Consider the following 13937-nt stretch of genomic DNA (forward strand, 5'->3'; position numbering starts at 1 on the left):
ATTAGTCTGACAGGCCACGTATGAAAACCAATGAGAAACCAGCGGAGAGGGGAGGAGGGGAGACATCACGAAGGAATGGAAAAAATCTGCACAGGTTTATGAAGGGACAAGGAATTGACAGACAAAACTGATACCATTTTTGATATGTAGAAATTATAAGATTCTCAAAAGGAGTAAATATCTCAGTCAAAAATGCCAGGAGGCATAAAAAATACATTTTTAAACAGAGTTAAAACATAGGTTCTGTTGCCATACATATATAGCCAGTATTGAAGCTATGCATCTAAGAGCATGACATACTAGTGACTAACCATCCCTGGGACAACAGGAGGGCTGGAAAGACTTAGGGAGCAGGGCTCCCAAGCAACCTCGTGTGAGGTCTCAGCCAGACGCTGAAGCTGATCGTATCTTTAAACAGCTTTTATCCCTATGATTCCAGGCTGGAGAAAAATGGTTTGAGAGTGAAAAGTTTAGTTATTTTGTGCCTTAAAATAAAATTAAAAAAAAAAAAAAAAAAAAAAGGTATGTGAGCATTTTTGCCCAATGCCTAAAGTCACTTCACGATGATGGTCAGGCTGAGAAAGGCATACTAGGAGTCTGAGGAGATGGGGAAGCTGGAGGCCATGTGCATTCAGTGAGATTTCAGTGTCTGCTTGGGGTCTAGTACCTAAACTAAAAGGTTGGAGATTACAGCCATTACAAACCACCTTTTTTTTTTTTTTTTCCTTCCCCCCCCCCCCCCCCCCCTTCTTCTTCTTCTCAGGACTGAGAGCAAGACCAACAAAGGTTGCTCACTTGTTTGGTGGAGCATTGGGTACAGGAGGGCTCTGAGACCTGCAATGTCAGAGCTGTTCCCCCCACCACCACTACATGTATTACTTCTCATTTAGCAACCTTGAATTTCACCCACTATTTTAATAACCCAGTCACTGGGTCACAAGATCCTTCTGCACCTTTCCACAGGCTGATTCAGTGTTGAGTGTTGTGCATCATTTTGCATAATCAACAAACTTTGGCACCCCATGCTCCAAATTGTTCTGAAGGTGTTGAATGGAAACAACCCTGGGACAGATGTCCTCAGACACTGGCCACTCGCACCCGCTCTCTTCAGTCACCACCAGTCTTGCCACTAGTTTTTGGCCTGGAGAGGGTGGTCTTCCCTGTCCTGGGACAGTTCAGGTTCTTTGAAAGGTTTTGCAAGTCTGGTTTGTGGGGTTTCTTTGTTGTTGGTTTGTTTGGTTTTTTTTTTTTTTTTTTCCCTCTTAAATCCAGTTGCTTTTCATCACCTGGGGGGGGACTGGTGTGAGTGGTGAATTACTTACAACATGGTTGCCTGTTCTTCTGTTTCATGCTGGAGACCATCTGGGTCTGGCACCTGGTGCTGAGGGTTTGCTGCCGTTCATGTCCCAGACATGTTCTCAAGTCCTGACACTTTGGTTTGCAATGGTGGCTTTGCCTTATCGCTGCTGAGGAAAATCTCTTGTCTGGGAATACCCCAAAGCTCTTCTGATGTCAAAACATCAGTTTTACTTTTCTGCCATGGCCTTGGCTTCCCTAATCACTCCCACGCCATCTTACGGCTTTTTTGGCAGCTTTCTTGTCTCCAAGATGCATTTGGAAAAGGTTTTCATACTACCTTTTCTATTTGTCACATAGCTTCCTAAAAATCTGCTTTTTTTAGGTGTTTAATTTGCTAGTATTTATGAGTTTTTCTTCTATTTTCATTTGACTACAGCTTCAGCTTTTTGACAGCTACCTTTTCAAATCTTATGCAGTAAGTATAACTCAGTACTACTGTTCCTTCTAGGAACATTTAATTGAGAATAACTCCCTCAAGATGATGACACTTCTATAGTAAAAATAATACATGAAGGTAAGTTAGCTGTCCTGTAGTAAGAAATTACATTCAGTTCAGAAGATTAAGTAACAAATTGTTTGTTTTTGCAGTGTGTATACAGTACGATTGCCCAAAAGTAGGCAGCTTGTTTTTGATGAAATGCCCGCTTTCTGTGAGTACTGCTGGTGCCCACAGGGGTATTTGCATACCCTGAGTTTAAGTCATGAACCTGCTTTTTGTGAATGGCATCTGTTACAAAGGAGTTTGGAACATTATCATTTGTTTGTCTTATATGACTGTCCAATATATGCCTTGCATCATAGTCTTTCCTATTAGAGACCTGTATCTCCTCTTCCTTGCACAGATCTTGTCAATTGCTTTGCTCAAAGACTCATTTACTTCAGAAGTGGACAGAGTATATTTTAAATGCCCAAGGCTTTTTTTACTGTGCTTATGCAGTCACCATTTTGTTACATCTTGGTGTGATTTTTTTCAAGCAAGCTTAATTGATTTCCATATCTGCTCAAGATGTTTTTCACTACATGGCATCTTCCTTAATGCTGAAGTTTCATGCTGACATCTTGAGAAGGAGGTGGTCTGAGAACAGCTAGCCATTTCTTGGGGTAGTAACGCATGCGTGGTACTGTGTGCAAATGCCAATGAAGTATAAAATAATTTCTCTAAACATTCAAAGTTGCCATAAAAGGGAATTTTCCTGTAACACCACTGCTAATTACCGTACTGCAGCATCACTTGAATTCCTCTGTCTTAAAAAAAGAAAACAAAAGGTGCAGCTTACCACCCCCAGAAATGGTTGGCTGCATACCAGAGAAGTTACCCCTTGGGTCAGCCGGAGAGCTTTGTGTCAGCACAGCCCTGCAAAAGAGTGAACCTATATTTTAGGGGCATCCCTCTCCCATGATGGCCCAAGCACAGCAAGCCCTGGTGCCTGGCCAGTCCAGGAAGGCAGAGTCAAGCCTTTGGCCAGGATCTGGGTCTTTCTATACCTTCACCTTGTAAGGTGTTCATAAACCAGGAGGGATTCTGGCTTATCACAGCTGCTCTTAGAGCCAGTTTGTCCCAGCAGAGCAGCATGATTGCTTTTAGCTCCTTTGCTGAACAAGAGCCTCTTTATGTCTGAGTGCCTGCCTTCCCTGACCAAGCATTTCTGTCAGTTTTCCCTAGAAATGCTTTAAAAGTAAACCTAGAGTTCCCCTACTTAGGGGAAAACTCTTCTCTAGAGAGAGAAGCAGCTGTCACAGCAAATCTCCCATCTTTATCCCAATGCCATCCACAGTCATATATGTCAATTTTTCAAATTAATGAAAAAAAAAAATTGGGACAGGGTTGCAGCTCTTGGACAGGCTGCCACTGGGCTGGCTTTTCCATCTGTCTGGAGGGGCCTTGCTGTGGTGCCATCTGCAGGCACAGTGTCTGGATGCAAAATGAAGATTTAGAAGAGCTGTGCTTTTTCAGGAGCTTATGAGAGAGAGGAAACCAAGCCCTCCAGGCAGTCCAAAGGCTGCACGACTTGTTTGCCACACTTGCTCTCCCTGTTTCCATACAGGAGCAACTGTGGTTTAAATTCTGCGATTCCTGGCTTGCCTCACCTAGGTACAGTATCGTTTTTCCAAGAATTTCAAGCAAGAATTTCAAGTAAACCAGTTGAAACAGTATTTTAAAACACAGTGAAACTTTATCTCAGACATTCCCAGCAATTGTGGTCAGAGCACATACCCTTCCTCCACCCCACCCCCCAGGTTATATGAATTTGCTCATTCCCACAGCAATTTGATCTCAGGTTGGATAGGGCTCTTTCTTCTTAAATAACAGGAGTTCTTTGCTCTAGGTGAATTTTCAGGCAGCCTTATCTAGCTCAGGAAACATAAGGCTTTTTAGAGGAAAAAGGTGACTCCTTGAAATGTTCCTACACTAAACCCAGTTCAAAATATCTGTGTTTTACATGGGAAAGCACACATCCCCCCCAACAAGGTGTTTCAGGAGCCCCTCCTCACTTCAGATGATCAAGCAAGGCGCTCACTGGCACACACAGAAATAAGCAGGCAGCAGCACACAGGACGGGCATTCAAAGCACCCAAGTGCAGCAACCAAGGACAGGATGGGACCGACCCAAGACTTATTTGTAAGCCTGACAGGCCTGCAGGCTACTACAGGAGGGCTGCCTCCAGTTAGCCCCAGCATCAGGCAGCTCCCATTTAACTCCTAAAGCTCCCACAGGGCCATTTGTGGGGTAAGCCAGGTATTGCTGCTGTCCCAGGGCTAACAAGCTGCTCAGAGTCCCAGCTCCTATCAGGCAAGGATAGGATGGGAGGCAGGTTATTCAACCTTTTTCTCTTTGCAAAGCAACTTTGAGTCATCGCCCTCTAGTCCAGTAAACATTTAATTTTTACACAGCCGAACCGCTGGAGATAAGCGGCTCTAGGACACTGTCCAACATACCTTGATCCTGGGAGCTTAAGTCCTTGCTCCAGATCAGGGTCTAAAGCAGTTGGGGTCCAGACAACAGCTCCAACCCTGCCTGCCAGGAAGAGAGCAACGCAACACATCACCTCCAAGATGGTAAATTGAACTGCTAAAAATGGAGGGCCACACGATTTTGTGCATCACATACCTACCCCAGCATTCATAGGTCACAGAAAGCTCACCCCCTGCCTGGCAGCATTCATGCTTCCAGGAGAAGGTAACACAGTCCTTGGCAGAAGGCTGACACTCACCTTGCAGAGATTTGCTGCTCAGGAGCTTAACTGCAACTGCCCCTCCTTCTGCATAGAATTAAGCCAGAATTAAGACTAGCTACCACCATGGTAACACTGGTCTCCCACACGTCCCTAGACAGCCATTTCCTCTAGGGCAAGCTGATTCATTTTAAAGAAGGTAAAAGCAAATGAAAAATCCTCCTTGTAACATTTCTACTAAGGCAGGGGGAAGGAGAAGAAAGAATTCTTGTTTCTTGTGCCACTTTGCCAAACCAAATGGAAAAAAAAGTCATCTGCTCAGCACTTTATTCTGCATACACCCATCAGACAGGCAAATCCGGAGAGCTAGAAGGTGGATGGAGCAGCAAAGCTGCCTTCCAGTCTACCATGCAGCAGTCCTGCAAGCACAGCCCTGCACCACACCTCATTTTGGCTCACAGGCAAGGAGTCTTACCTCCGGCACAGGTAGCTAGCTCAGCAGTCTGCATACCACAGCTCCGCTCACCGCAGCCTGGCACTCAGCGGAGATGGGCACTTGCTGTTCTTTGCAAGTCAGGTATCCCAGGACTGCACCATGCCCATGCATGACCCAGGCTCTCTGAACACCTCTTCTGGCATTTTCCATGTCTCTGCCGCCTGGGTTCACAGCCTCAACATGGTGGCCACGTAGCACTGCTTAGAAGAGCTGTCCCAGCAGTTGCAGCCAGGCTGGCAGGGCCCATCTTAAAGCAGGCACCTACATCTGCTCATTAATCCCCCCTCCCCCTTTCTCCCACTTCCCACTGTCAGACAGACAAGGCATTTCAGATGGTGATCACTTTTATTGATGTAAGGTGGTACACAAACAGATCAGTTTCTATCAGCCTCTCCACCTCCCCCAGGCTCGGGGAGAAGTTGGAGGAGTGGGGGAGACAAGGGAACAGAACTGGCCTCTCACTGCAGGATGCAGAGCTAAGCGGTGGTGAAGAAGGGCAGGGGCTCCAACAAAGGAGAGTCCTGCTTCCCTAGGCAGCAGGGGGGCTGTGTGCTCGGCTCACTCCTTGGATGCCATGTGGACCATCAAGTCCACAACACGGTTGCTGTATCCATACTCGTTATCGTACCTGGGGACAGAAACAGAAGTGCTGTCAGGACTGACCCGTTTCTTGCACCCCACCTCCACTGTTCCTGCTCCCCTGCCCCATCCCACACAACTGAACCAGGCAGCTTCCCAGCCACTTCCAGTAAAGAAAGTAGGAAGCATCCCATACACCCTCCAAATAAGGGAAGGAGAAGGCTTTAGTCATTTCAGATAAGCAGCACTCTCATTCCACCGAGACTTTTAACATGCTGGAGCCACCCCACTCAGCAGGGGTCTGGGTATCACCCTGCATCACCAACCTGGTAGTGATGAATAGGGCCAAGGTCTGTAACTTGTCCGTCAACCCCTACCCCAGTCTCCCCGACTAGCCCCCAGACTGTGCCTACCAGGAAACCAGCTTCACGAAATGGTCGTTCAGTGCAATGCCAGCACCCGCATCAAAGGTGGAGGAATGGCTGTCACCGTTGAAGTCACAGGAGACAACCTGCAACAGAGAGAGAATTGTAACACATACATACAGTTATGCACAGCATGAACCAGAAGCACCCAAATTAGGATCCCAACAAGGCTGCTCCCATCAGAAAAACGAGGCAAGCGCCAATAACGACAGGCCAAGAGACCAGGAGTTACTTACCTGGTCCTCTGTGTATGCCAGGATGCCCTTCATGGGCCCATCAGCAGCAGCCTTCACTACCCTCTTAATGTCATCATACTTGGCCTGAGAAGAGAGACACATTTAAGATGGTCAGGTGCCAACTCACACAAAATGTCCGCCGGGGGGCGGAACACACAGGAGCACCATGGCAGCAGTCATGGTGCTATTTTCACCAAAATTAAATCATCTTAGGGAAGTGATGAATGCAGAGAGGGCAATTCCAGGTAAAAGAAGTTGTTTAGAGGAAACAGGGGCAGGTGTGGAGGTTGTTAGGGCCTTCTCCACAACACTTACTGGTTTTTCCAGACGGCAGGTCAGGTCCACAACAGAGACATTGGGGGTTGGCACACGGAAAGCCATTCCAGTAAGTTTCCTGCAAGAGATACGAGTCAGCAGGAAACAGCACCTGGCACCCCTCTGCTAGCCCTCCATTCTGCTACGGATGGGTCAGAGCTGGCCAGGCACCAGCTGCTACCTCCCAACACCCCAGGGCCAACACTCACCCATTGAGCTCAGGGATGACTTTTCCCACAGCCTTAGCAGCGCCAGTAGATGCTGGGATAATGTTCTGGGCAGCACCTCTGCCATCCCTCCACAGCTTCCCAGAGGGCCCATCCACTGTCTTCTGCGTGGCTGTGATGGCATGGACAGTGGTCTGGGGGAAAAGAGCACAGCTGATAGTCTCCAGAAGCAGCACCCCCAGGCACCTCCTCCCCATCCCAGGGGACACAGGGAGTACAGATGCTTTTCCTTTCACATGAGGGGACCTGGGGATAGAGCACCCTCCTGGGCAGCAAGCTCCAGACCTACCATAAGACCCTCCACGATGCCAAAATTGTCATGGATGACCTTTGCCAAGGGCGCCAGGCAGTTAGTAGTGCAAGAGGCATTGCTGGAGAAGAGAGAGAAGTAGGCTCATCAGCCAGAGGCAACACAACTACAGAGGTGAGACGAGACCCCATGCAGCTGGTGAGAGCTCCAGGCCAGAGAGCATCCTCCTCTCTCCTTACCTGACAATTTTCAGAGACTTGTCATACTTGTCATGGTTGACACCCATCACAAACATGGGAGCATCAGCTGAGGGGGCAGAGATGATAACACGCTTAGCACCACCCTTCAGGTGAGCCTGGAAAAAAGAGAAGCAGATTAGATAACCCAGAATCACCCCAATAGCTCACTTCTTCAGACCACCTCTTCTCCCTCCCAGCCCCATCTCTTTCCCATCTTGAGCAACTCTGTACACGACGATGTGCCCCACAGGCAGGAGCAGTGGTATCCCTTCTCCCATGTGCCACTGTGGCATACTCACTCCAGCCTTATCCATGGTGGTGAAGACACCGGTGGACTCCACAACATATTCAGCACCAGCATCTCCCCACTTGATGTTGCTGGGGTCACGCCTGAGGAGGGACAAAACAGTAAGAGCTGCTCTGCAAGACATCTGCTTTCATCCTCCAGAGGGGCGAGAGGGAGAGAAATACTTACTCCTGGAAGATGGTGATAGCGTTCCCATTAATCACGAGTTTCCCATTCTCAGCCTTCACAGTGCCCCGGAAGTGACCATGAGTAGAGTCGTATTTGAACATGTAAACCTAGCATGGAGGCGGGGGGGGAAGGTCAGGCACCCCATCTGCCATCTCCCCAACTCTTGCTCTGCTTATGTAGTGTCTCAGCTCCCAACCTCCCCAGTGACCTTGTCCAAATGCTGCATTGTACTTGGTTCTGCCGAACCTCCCAGCCCTGTGCCTCTACCCCAGGAAGCTACTAGAACAGAGCCAGAGGAGCCCTACTCCAAAAGGCCCGGAGGGGGCACTGCAAGGCAACTCACCATGTAGTTCAGATCAATGAAGGGATCATTGATGGCCACCACTTGGACCTTGCCAGAGAGGACGGCAGCCCGGGTGACCAGGCGGCCGATGCGGCCAAATCTGAGAAGAGAGAGGCGTGGGTGAGGAGGAGCAACAGGGAACCTGCCGGGCTGGGCATGGCCCGTTGCCTTCCCTCGGGATCATCCGCCGCTCCCTGCCCGGCGGGGCAGGAGGGAACCCAGCAGCCACGTTCAAAGGCCGAGGCGCCTCGGTTAAAGATTAAGAGCGACCCCCGCACCGGAAAGGTCAAGCGCTAAATTTACTGGGGGCCCTGGGGATCCGGTTACTCCTCAGCCCGGCGGGAGAAGGTCACGTCCCCGGGACGGCCGCCGACACACGATCCACCGGGCGCCCTTTCGGCGGGGGGCTGCAGCCCGCCGGCAGGGTGCGGGGACCCCCGGGGGGGGGGGGTGCCGGGGCAGGCGGGCAGCGGCGGCGCTTCCGCGGTGAGTCACCCCGAATCTGCAGGGGGAAGTGACTCAGCAGCCTGCCCTGCCCCGGCCCCTCAGCCCGGTACGGGCGGCAACGGTGCAGCGGCACCGGCGGGGCGCACACCTCCCCCCTTCCCCCCCCTCCCCCAATCCATCCCGCGCCCTTGAGGCGACCTTGCCCCCCTTCCCTCACCGCCCCCGCCCCGCTTCCCGGTACCGCAGCCCAGCCCCAGCACTCACCCGTTGATTCCGACTTTCACCATCTTCGCCTCTTCGGGATGTTCCTGAGGGAAGAAACGGACGGTGAGGCGCTGGGGCGGGAATGGAGGCGGGGGAGGCGGGGGAAACCGGCTACCGCGCCTCGCCCACCGCCCCGGGCTCCCTTAACATCTCGCCCGCCGCCGGGGCGGGGGGGGGGATGCACGCGCTCCGAACCCGCCCCCCGCGACGCCTCACCGCCCCCCTCTCACCCCCCCCCCCCCCCCCCCCCCCCCCCCGCCGCCGCCTCCATCTTGCGGCGCAGCGCTCCGCGCCGCCTTTGTGCCCGCCGGCCCCGCCGCCGCCACGCGGCCCTGCTCCGCTCGGGGGCTGCCGCCCGCCGCTGCCGCCCCCCGCCCCGCCTCCCCCGCGGCGCCGGGCCCCCGGTGGGGGTGCGATGGTTCCCCCCCCCCCGCCTCTCTCGTCCCCCGCGCATCTCCTCCTCCGCCGGCCGTTACCTGCTGCCTGTGAGCCGCCCCTGCGCGCAGTGAGAAGGTGGCGCAGCGCCGCTCCACCGCCCTTTATAGCCGCGGAGGGGAAGGGCTGGGGCCCGCCCCGCCGGGCCGGCGCCGAATGGGAGCGCGGGGGCCGGGCCGGGCTACGTGCGGCCGGGCTGCGGGTGCGGCTGCCTCGGCAAGCCCCGCTCGCCCCCCCCCCCGGTAACGCCGGCCCCGCGCGCGGGGCGGTGTGGGGTCCGCAACGCTCCCCACGGGTGGGGGGTGCGCGCCGCCCCCTCCCTCCCTCCCTCCCAGCCCTGGGATGGGCGGTGGTGAGAGATGTCCCGGAGGAAGCCGGGTCCTTGCCCTGCGGCGGGGAGGTGTCCCCAGGGCGGGGAAGGGCGGCTGGGCCCCCGCCTGCGGAGGTGGGAAGGGCCCCCGGTGATGGCCGGAGAGGGGCTGCCTTCGCGGGGCTCGCTGCCGCCAGCAGCCCGGGGAATGGCGTGCGCTGCTTTCACCTGGTAACAAAGGAGGGGCGGCCCCGGCCCCGGCTCCCAGCCCGCCCTGCTCCCCCAGCACGGCGGCGAGGGCAAAGGGGCTGCAGAGATGCTGGGGGCACCCCGAGAGAGCAGCAGGTCCCCAAGCATCTCCCACTCCCCCCCCCCCCCCTCCGGCGCCGGGAGGCGGTGGGTGCTGGCGGGGAGCTCTCTCACGCCCGCGCCAGGGACCTCCCGCCTGCCTTTGGGTGGGTTGTGCCGGGCGTGCTGTGGATGGGGCCGCCGGCCCGGCTGCCCCCCCGGCAGGCCACGTGCCGCAGCGTGAGCACCATCTTAATGAGGCACTGCGGCACTGCTGCTACCCGTGGGACGTGACGGCGGAAATCCTGCCCGCCTGCCGGCCTGCATCCGCCGCCTCGGCCCGCCTTCGCTGGTCGCCTGCGAGGAGGGAGTGCTCCCTGCACGGCTGCCGCCACTGCCCGGTCTGCCGCCCACCATGCCGGGCTCTCTCCCTGAGCCGTGCCAGGCTGCGCCCCCCCGGCTGGGTGCAGGGCTTTGCACAGCCCAGGTGCCGCGGGACAAACCCGCCTTAGGTGCGAAGCCCCGAGCGTGCTGGAAAGCCTCCATCCCTTGGGGAGAGGGTCCCCGAGGAAGGTGCGGGAATGATGGGGATGCAGATCCGGGCTGGCGGGGGGTGTTAGGAGCAGGCCTGCCCCTCTGGCTGCTCGGCTGAGGCGGGCTCCAGATGGACTCTAAGGATGAGGAGGGAGGAGCGGGCTGGGGGAGCCACGCAGGTAGCGGGGCGGGGGGCGGAGAGGGGTCACGCAGCTCGAAGGTAACCCAACTCTCCTTGTCCCGCTGCTATTCCCGGTGCTGCCGAGGGGCTGGCGGCTAAGTTTAGCCCCGGCCGAGGTTGCGACCTTTTCTTAAAGGCCAGGGGATGACGGCTCCCGTGGTACCGCGGCGGGGCCGGCGGGCTGCGAGCCGGTGCCGGGGTTCGTGGCAGCCGGGCCGCAGCCCGCCGAGAGGCCGGGGGGGAGGGAGGGGGGCTCTCGGGGGCAGCTTCTGCCCAAACAGGAGGCCCCTGTGTTTGCTCGGCAAACACCGCAGGGCCGGGGGGCAGAGGGCGGCTGGGATGAGCCAACGCGGGCCCTCTGCCCCCGGCGCCGGCCGGCGGTCGATATCCCGCCCGCTCCGCCCCCCCAATTCCGCCGCCGCGGTCCCGGCAGCGCCGCGCTGCAGCCGCGCGTGCCGCCCGGCCCACCCGGAATGGCGGCGCGCACCCAACATGGCCCCGCGCGTGGGGGCCGGGGGGCGGCGGGCTCTGCCGCCATCTCCCGCCGCCAGACCCTCGTCCCCGCACGGCCCTCGTGTCCGTCCCCCCCCCCGCCGAGCTCGGACGCGGCGATTAGTACAGCTCTGTTTAATTAGCAAGCGAGTCCTGGGGCACGGAGAGGAGGGAGGGGGCTGCCGGCGGAGCAGGGGGGCTGCGGCCGAGGGGCGGCCGCGGAGCCGGGTAGCTCCTCCTCGTAGCGCCGTGCCGCTTCCCCGCCGCCGCCGCTCGCCTTCGGGGCAGGGGCTTCACGCTTTCGGCTGCCGACGCGCGGTGCTGGTTCCCAAGCCGGTGCTGCGGGCGCCTGCGTCTCCTCCGGCTGTGGGGAAGCGGGGCCGGTGAGCCCCGCTCGCACCCCGGCCGGGCCCCCAGCACAGCCCCGCTAGCACCGGGTGGTCCTGCCTCCCAGCCTTCGCACCCCGGCTGCAGGCAGGTGGTGGCCCCGCAGCCTGCCCCACTGCCCCCATCCCCTCGCTCCTCGTCCTCCCTGCCATCCGTGCTCTCAAGTCCCCCCTTACTTCTCCGGGGCCCGCTTGTTCGAGCCCTCACGGCTGGCCCTCTCTCACCTTGGAGCCCCTCCAAGGCTAACACCCCAAACCACTGAAGGTCCCGATCCGGTCCAGTTTCAGCCCAAAGCAGCCCCTGGGCATGGCCTTCCAGGCCCAATCTCCAGGCAGTGCCCACTTGCGACTGGCGAGGGTCTTGCGCCAGAGAGAGGGACGGGCAGCTCTAGCCCCGGAGGGGACGAAGGGGAGGGTGGAGGAGAGCAACTGAGGGCCAAAGCTGGACCCTTCCTTCGTGTCCTCTTCGGCCAGCGTGGACTCGGGCTCCAGGGGCAGCAACTGGGAAAGGAGCATCTGGGATAAACAGAGAGAGGCGAGGGGGGTGAGAGCAGAATTGCCTGCGCTTCTGGCGATAAGCCTTGTACCCCCTTGCACCCCACTGCCCGCACTTTCCCTAGGGCTCGGGCAGGATGTAAAATGGTGCCTGCACACAGGCACCGTGCCTGTGACATTGCATCCAGACACAGGGAAGGGCTAGAGCAACAGCTCCTGCAGTCTGAAATTATTTTGCTGTCCAAAAGAGCAAGCAGGCAGCTGCTGTGGGCCTCTGCCTGAGTGCAGATTGCCCTGCTCTCGTCAAAATGCCCCCACACTCCCCGCCGCCCCCCGTACTTGGAAGGTAACTGAAGCTTCAGTCCTTGCTTCTTTTGCTGATGCTGAGCACCTCCATGTGCTCAGGCTGCTGTGTGGCATTTCTTTTTTTCCAGAGGGCTGGTGGGGAGGACGGACCTGCCTCAAACACCTGCTGCTAAAGATGAGGGGGGGCCAGAGGCAGAGCAGGTGTGAGGAAGGGGGGCTCCCCATCTGCTGCAAATCCTCTAGGTTATCTGCGCAGGCAGGTACGTGCTGATCGTACACCCCTGGCACTGCTGGCAGCCTCCGGCTGTAGGGAGACAAGAGTTGGGAGGTGCATTGGGAGCAGGGGAGGCAAGGCATGGCTGCCCAGAGAAGCAGCCTGCAGTAGCCGTTCCACATCTGTCCCTCACGTGGGTGCTGAGCTACGGCTGAAGATGCCTTTGTGCAGCTCTTTTCGGTAGTGAGTTAATTGAAGCGGACATGGGCATCTTCAGCAAGGAGTGAAAGCGGTGAGTCATAGCAGGATCAGTCTTGTGATTTTAGTTCACGTCCTAACTACCTCTCTGTAGCTTTCCCAGGGTGACGTGAAGGCAAGGCGTTGGGGCTCAGGTTAGGGTTTGCGTAAGAGGGAGCTGGGTAGATTTGAAAGCCAAAATATTATTGCTGTAATTGCTGAGGGCGAAAGATTTACCCAAGTGAAGAAGCCCTTAGCTGGCATCCTGACGGGGGCTCTTGGCCTTAAAGAGGGGCTACTGAGGAGTGGTACTGAGCTTAGGAGTGAAAATCCTGACCTAACAGGATGAGCCTTCCCTCTGAAACATCAGAAACAGGGCACTGACCATGATGAAGGACACGACTGTAATTTCTGGTAGCTGCTGACACAGGGCAGAGTTCGTCAGGATTAGTCTTGTTACCGTTAAAAGCCTCTGCAGGCAACGTGGGGAGTCCCACAGGGAGCCTGCCCTAGACCAGAGCGCACTAAAAAGCTTTTGTCTGCTCCCTTGCAGTGCTGGTGCTCCTTAGGAGCTGGGTTATAAAGATACAGTCATCCTAGAGCTGAGGCTGTTGGACTGAAAGGGAGGGAGCGGTAAGAATAGACAGCAGCCCCTGGTAGCTGGAATTTGGGCCCCCCACTTATTCCAGGTTCAAACACGACCTCCCCAGATTACCCCTGCTACTCCTGAAACCTCCCTCAGCTCTATCCCAGTCCCTCCTACCTGTAGCCTCTGTCCTGGTAAGGACACAGTCTGAACGCTGGCAGAGAGCAGAACTAAGAGGAGGGAAAGCGAGCAAGGCCACGACTGGAGCCCCAGCATCATCTTCTTATCCCAGGGCTTGTGGGAGGCGAGGCAGGACCCGCAGCATCTGTGTCAGATGCAGTCCCTAGCCCCTCTTTGCCTTTATAGCTTTGGTTCTGGCAGGCGCCTGGCCCCCAGCTCTCTGCTGAACTACCCCCCAGAGCTCTTTAACCTTTCAGCCCTTTTGTCCAGGGTGATATATTTCAGGGTGAGCTCAGCAAGACCCCTTCCTCTAAAGAAAAAGGACACAAAGGTGTTTACTGAGTGTCTGGGAAGACAAATGTGAGTTGAGCTGCTGCTGGCCAGGACCTGGAGGTATCTGTTAGGGTCAGAAACGGGGTGACACTTTGAAACATGTCCCAAAGGAGGATCTTGAAGGCTGCATT

At 56.2% G+C, this 13937-nt stretch overlaps 2 protein-coding genes across 2 annotated transcripts; both read right to left on the bottom strand.

The window, feature by feature from the left end:
- Positions 1 to 5368: 5368 nt before the first annotated feature.
- On the bottom strand, positions 5369 to 9317 carry GAPDH (glyceraldehyde-3-phosphate dehydrogenase). The gene is made up of 12 exons (XM_075704593.1): positions 9306 to 9317; positions 8830 to 8873; positions 8119 to 8218; positions 7776 to 7882; positions 7600 to 7690; positions 7301 to 7416; positions 7101 to 7182; positions 6794 to 6945; positions 6585 to 6663; positions 6270 to 6353; positions 6022 to 6119; positions 5369 to 5657 (listed from the first exon to the last, which is right to left on the bottom strand). The coding sequence occupies exons 2-12, from the start codon at positions 8850 to 8852 to the stop codon at positions 5588 to 5590; spliced, it is 1002 nt and encodes a 333-aa protein (XP_075560708.1). The 5' UTR covers positions 8853 to 8873; positions 9306 to 9317; the 3' UTR covers positions 5369 to 5587.
- A 2381-nt stretch (positions 9318 to 11698) lies between these two features.
- On the bottom strand, positions 11699 to 13569 carry LOC142595829 (C-type natriuretic peptide 2-like). Its single transcript, XM_075724707.1, has 2 exons — positions 13471 to 13569; positions 11699 to 11971 (listed from the first exon to the last, which is right to left on the bottom strand). Exons 1-2 carry the CDS (start codon positions 13567 to 13569, stop codon positions 11699 to 11701), a joined length of 372 nt encoding a protein of 123 aa, XP_075580822.1.
- Positions 13570 to 13937: the final 368 nt, after the last annotated feature.

Source organism: Pelecanus crispus, chromosome 1 (genome assembly GCF_030463565.1).
Source record: "Pelecanus crispus isolate bPelCri1 chromosome 1, bPelCri1.pri, whole genome shotgun sequence".
Classification (NCBI taxonomy): Eukaryota; Metazoa; Chordata; class Aves; order Pelecaniformes; family Pelecanidae; genus Pelecanus; species Pelecanus crispus.